This window comes from Tachypleus tridentatus, chromosome 8, assembly GCF_004210375.1.
Source record: "Tachypleus tridentatus isolate NWPU-2018 chromosome 8, ASM421037v1, whole genome shotgun sequence".
NCBI lineage: Eukaryota > Metazoa > Arthropoda > Merostomata > Xiphosura > Limulidae > Tachypleus > Tachypleus tridentatus.
Window position 1 is genome coordinate 154,351,343 of NC_134832.1, and position 6,000 is coordinate 154,357,342.

At 35.3% G+C, this 6,000-nt stretch overlaps 1 protein-coding gene across 1 annotated transcript in view; it reads left to right on the top strand.

Annotated features, from left to right (window-relative positions):
- LOC143224046 (protein eva-1-like) overlaps positions 1-4,587 on the top strand; it is a 57,250-nt gene extending 52,663 nt beyond the window's left edge. Inside the window, exon 3 of the mRNA XM_076452507.1 lies at positions 4,411-4,587. Within this exon, the coding sequence (XP_076308622.1) occupies positions 4,411-4,587 (177 nt within the window). The remainder of the gene's footprint in view (positions 1-4,410) is intronic.
- Positions 4,588-6,000: the final 1,413 nt, after the last annotated feature.

The window sequence follows — 6,000 nt, forward strand, 5'->3', positions numbered from 1 at the left end:
AGTTAGTTATCACCATTAGATTCCATCTAGGAACATAGGGCCGCATTGTTTTGTTTGTTTGTTTTGGAATTTCGCACAAAGCTACTCGAGGGCTATCTGTGCTAGCCGTCCCTAATTTAGCAGTGTAAGACTAGAGGGAAGGCAGCTAGTCATCACCACCCACCGCCAACTCTTGGGCTACTCTTTTACCAACGAATAGTGGGATTAACCGTAACATTATAACGCCCCCACGGCTGGGAGGGCGAGCATGTTTGGCGCGAACCCGCGACCCTCGGATTACGAGTCGTACGCCTTACGCGCCTGGCCATGCCAGGCCTTTATATATTAGACGAGTTTATTTTACAAAATGTAAAATCTACGGAATACATGCATATATGTACAAAGGTAGATTACTTGACTAGTTTTAATAATATTATTCAATATACTCTTAAATGACTAAACGGTAATTCTGGGTTATTATAACGCTGAAAATCGGATTTCGATACCGTATTTTGTTTGTTTTATGACCTTATGAAGAACATTTTATGGTAAAAAACAATTAATAGCTTTCAGGCGCTCTTGTTCGTAAGCAGAATATTTCGTTGGGTTCAACAGACGCCCTTGTTCGTTAGTAGAAAATTTCCTTGGTTTCAACTAACGCTTGTGTTAGTAGGTAAATTAATCTCATTAGGTTTAAAAGACACCAGTGTTGGTTATTAAGATATTTCTTTGGGTCCAACAGACGCCCTTGTTCATTATAAGATAACTCGCTTTTAAAACAGAATTGTTTTAAATACACTGTAAACATTAAAAGAATATAGGAGCCAATAATTTGAAGAAAAAACATTATCAAAGTTAAGGCAATTGTATATTTTTAATCACTACTGTCAGGAATTACAAATTCGGCTTTAGCCATAAATTTATATTTCAATAAATGTTCGTAAATAGCATGTGAAAATGTTTAAAGTGTACTGTTAAATACGCAACTGAAACGAATCCTTGAAACGAATACTTGAAATAAGATCAAAGTATTTGTTCTTAATCGATATAATATTTTAAAATGATCCTAGAAGTTCAGGTCAAGAACAAGTTGTGTCCAGGTCATATTCAGAGCTATTCTTAAAACTTACAGCAATTTTCACAGCAAATATTTATATATCTAATAGCTAAGTATCTCTCTGTCTGTCATACTCTACATTCCACGACAGGTTAATTGTATATATTCTAGATACACACTATCTTGACTGAAAGTTTGATCAAGGTGATAGTAAGGTGAGATACACACTAGTAAATCCATCTTGAATGACAGGTTCACCAAGCTGAGAGTAAGGCCAGATACAGACTAGTAAATCCATCTTGACTGGCAGGTTGATCAAGGTGACAGTAAGGTCATATACACACCAGTAAATCCATCTTGAGTGACAGGATGATCAAGGTGATAGTGAAGTCACAAACACACTACTAAATCCATACTTACTGAGGCTGATTAATTTGAATTCCAATCTAGTCACCGTGATATATTTTGCTGAAAAGTTACCGACCTAAAATGCGTTTAACACGAGATGTTCATTACCTTGAAACTTTAATTTTTGGCACTCGATAGTGGTGAAGTTAGCAGCAAAGGACCAACTCAAATACTATTATTTAACTGAATATTTGAAGTTTCTCTCCAATAAATGAACTATGAAATTTGAAGATATTGTAATCGTGAAAGAGACGGCAGTCTTCTGAAGTGAACTGTCGTCAAACAGGAGAAATACTTATATTAACAGAACCCCAAACTGTGAGTTTATCATAGAAACTTCTCCGTCTATTCGGTGATTGAATAAAAAATTGCTGATAGTTGTGGCAAAAGGAGTTAACAGAAATAACTATTTCATAAAAGAAACTCCAAAAGATGAAATCTAGTTTTTCTAGCGTTCCCAATCAACTGGAACCCAGCGATTCTCTTAGAACATACAGCTTCCAGTTACTTGATTAAGAATATAAGTTGGTTTACTAAAACATTATTTTTTAATTTGCTTACAAAACTCATTAATCTTACCAGTTATAAGACATTATGTTTCATTAAAGCCTTAGTTAACGTGTTTTGAAATATCAAACCTATATCTCGAAAGAAAAATAATTTTTAAATTGTTTTTTTCTTACATAATTTGAGAACAAACCAAACTCCGTTTTTCTCTGAAATACTGCAACATAAATGCCCACTTGCACTATATATGCACCACACATATATACAGCCTACGTACATACTTATAATGACTACTTATATATACATACAGTCATGTGAAAAAGTTAGGACACCCTATGAAAGCCTGTGTATTTGTGTAACATTTTTTGGATATATAGATATTTAGTCTCAATTTTAGCAATACTGAGAGATTATAGGAATATAACTAAACAGTTAAAACTGAAAAAAAGACTTCAAGATCTTCTGTAAATGTCATTCTACAAAAATGCATATTCTAACTGAGGAAAAGTTAGGACACCCACCCATTTATACCCACATAAAATGGCTCAACTCACACACAGGTGTATCACACCATGTGCACATGATTAGAAGATCGTTACTCAGTATTTTGAATGAGGAATGCCCTATTTAAGCCTCAGACATTTAGTTTGGTATGCTCCTGACAGTTGAAGTGAGAGTGAGTACCATGGTGAGAGCAAAAGAGCTGTCTGAGGCCTTTAGAAAGAAAATTGTAGCAGTTTATGAGTCTGGCAAGGGATTTAAAAAGATCCCAAAAAGATTCCACTATCCGGAAAATAGTCAACAAGTGGAGGGCTTTCAAAACAACTGCCAACATGCCCAGGTCTGGTCGTCCAAGCAAGTTCACCCCGAGAGCAGACCGCAAGATGCTAAAAAAGGTCTCCAAACACCCTAACATGTCATCACGGAACCTACAGCAGGCTCTGGCAACTGTTGATGTGAAAGTGCATGTCTCTATAATCAGAAAGAGACTGCACAAGTGTAACTTGCATGGGAGGTGTACAAGGAGGAAACCTTTGTTCTCTAAGACAAACATCAAGGACAGACTGAGGTTTGTCAGAGAGAATGTAGACAAAGACCAGGACTTCTGGAATAATGTTCTTTGGACAGGTGAGTCCAAAATTGAATTATTTAGACACCAGAACAGAGGACATGTCTGGAGTAAACCAAATACAGCATTTCAGGAAAATAACCTCATACCAACTGTGAAGCATGGAGGTAGAGTTCTGCATTCAGGAGTGGGGTAAACTTTCTTCAGACCGATGTCAGAGACTGGTAGATGGCTACAAGAAGCGTCTAACTGTAGTTATTTCAGCCAAAGGGGGTAAGACTAGCTATTAGGGGGTAGGGTGGCCTAACTTTTTCCTCCGTTAGAATATGCATTTTTGTAGAAATACATTTACAGGAGATCTCGAAAAGTCTTTTCTTCAGTTTTAATTGTTTAGCGATATTCCTATAATCTCTCAGTATTGTTGAAATTGAGATTAAATATCTGTATATCCAGAAATGTTACAAAATACATAGGTTTTCACAGGATGTCCTAACTTTTTCACACGACTCTACATGTATACCTATTAATTAGTTAAAATATCTTTCTGAGAAGAGAACCAGTTTTAAAAGAGCCACAGATGAAGACTTGAGTTTTGTAACTTTTGCATGGGTACCGGAATCAAGTTTTCTATTGTCTCTTGTTTTTGGATTCGAGAATAAGAAAGAATTCTCTAATTTATAGATAAAATATTTAGTTGCCGTTTAAGTGTGTAACATGTATAACAAAACTAAATTTTTAGACATGTTTTACTGAGACATGAACAAAATAAAACTAGGAAAACAAATACTTTTCTCTGAATTACTGTACCTGTCCTGCGAGCTGATCCAATATTCTCTATATATTTTACTTATCTAATATTTGATAGATATAATAACTATGTAATATTGCTTCATATTCATTCCCACAGAATGATGCTTATGAGTATAAAAATCTTTAGAAATTCACATTTAAAATAAACTGTGGCTTTTACAAAATTGTCTTAGATCGGTTTCTGTTGGTTTCTGTTGGTTTCTGTTTTTTGTAACTTCGCGTCAAGCCACACGACGACTATTTCCACCAGCCGTCAATAATGTTGAACCAAACAACTAAAGAGGAAAGTCTACACTCTTTGTGTAGTTATTACTCAGTATTATTGTTAGTATTATCACAACCACTGTGAATAATGAACTAGTCTGTTTATAGTTACATTAATTATGTATGTTTATTCTGAATACATGTTTAGTAAATTAACCAGAAAATTAAAACTGGAAACATGAAACGTCAGAACATTTTATGAGCATGTATTTTAAGGCTAGGTGTCACTAGATGGCATTACTATACATTATAGTAACTCTCAGTGGCTTCCGGCCGCGGATAATCTTAATGACCAGCTCAGTACGCTCTGTTACAGGCTGTGGAAGCTGTCTGTAGAGAGCAACGAGTGTGCAAGATGAAAACATCGCCCGAAACGCTTGGGGGTGATCCTTGCCCTGGAATCCGAAAATATGCTGAAGTGGCGTACAAGTGCCGACCAAGTAAGTCACTTTATTCTGAGTTTAGTATTCCTTTATTTAACATTGCTAGATAGATCTTTGGCCCTCTCTACTGTATCTAAAGTAGCCATCAGTAGAAGGTCTAATTACTCTGATCATTAGCTGTTTTTCTCCCTATCTTTCGTAATGACGAGAAAACCCACTTGTAGAGAAAATTATATATGTAAAAACAGCTGGTATGAGTAGAGAAAGCACTATGTAGAGGAGCGAACAACGTTTCGACCTTCTGCCATCGTCAGGTTCACAAAGAAAGAAATGGTTATTGACCGATAGCTGACCACATGTTTGAAGGCGATTGTATAATTAAGTGTAGGAATGTATAGGGCGTGAATTAGATGTTGGATGTATTTATTAATATAGTTATACAGGTGTTCCTTTTTATTGGTTTATTTTGAACAAACCAAATAAACACAGCCATAAAACTATGTTCATCAGATAAAAGTAACAACGAATTAGACAAAATAAAACAATACTTCATCAACATCAATAAGTTTTTTCCACAAACCGTAGAAAACATTATACGCACACACCTAGAAAAAAAAGCAAAATCAACTGACAAAAGTAAATATACACCACGAGTTAAAAAAATCACGAAACCATATGCGGCTACATATCAAATATTCCCGACATCAGCAGAAAAACAAACAAACCGGCATTTGGCAAAAACTGGTAAAAAAATATGACATTCCAGGGAATACCAAATTTATTAAAAAACCAGGCACAAAACTAAGGTCTATACTATGCAAAAATTACACTGACAAACACCACACCAACATTATCTATAAAATACAATGTGATAACTGCCACGACTTCTATATTGAGAAGCAAGTAGAAAAATGGAAACCAGATTAAAAGAACACAAAAAGTCACCTTCACACGTTTTCGAACATTGCAAATCAAATGAACACAACATAACCATAGGAAACACACAAATACTAAATAAAGAAACAAACATAAACAAACACAAAATTAAAGAAGCTTTACTTATACAACAACTCAAGCCTAAAATAAACCAATACAAAGGAACACCTTTAAACCTATATTAATAAATATAATCAAACATCTAATCACGACCTCTACATTCCTAAACTCAGTTTCACAACCCCCTTCAAACATGTGGTCAGCTATCGGTTAGTTACCTCTTTCTTTCTTTGTGAACCTGACGATGACAGAAGGTCGAAACGTTTTTCACTCCTCTACTCGTACTTTCTCTAGTCATACCAGCATTTTTTCAATGTATAATTCTCCCTACCTTGTGACCCTTACTGTCCTATTTAAAGTACCTATCTGTAGAAGGTCTGATTACTCTGGTCATTAGCTGTTTTTCTCCTACCTTGAGACCTTTACTATCCTATCTAAAGTATCTATCTGTAGAAGGTCTGACTACTCTGGTCATTAGCTGTTTTTCTCCCTACCTTGTGACCTTTACTGTCCTATCTAAATTATCT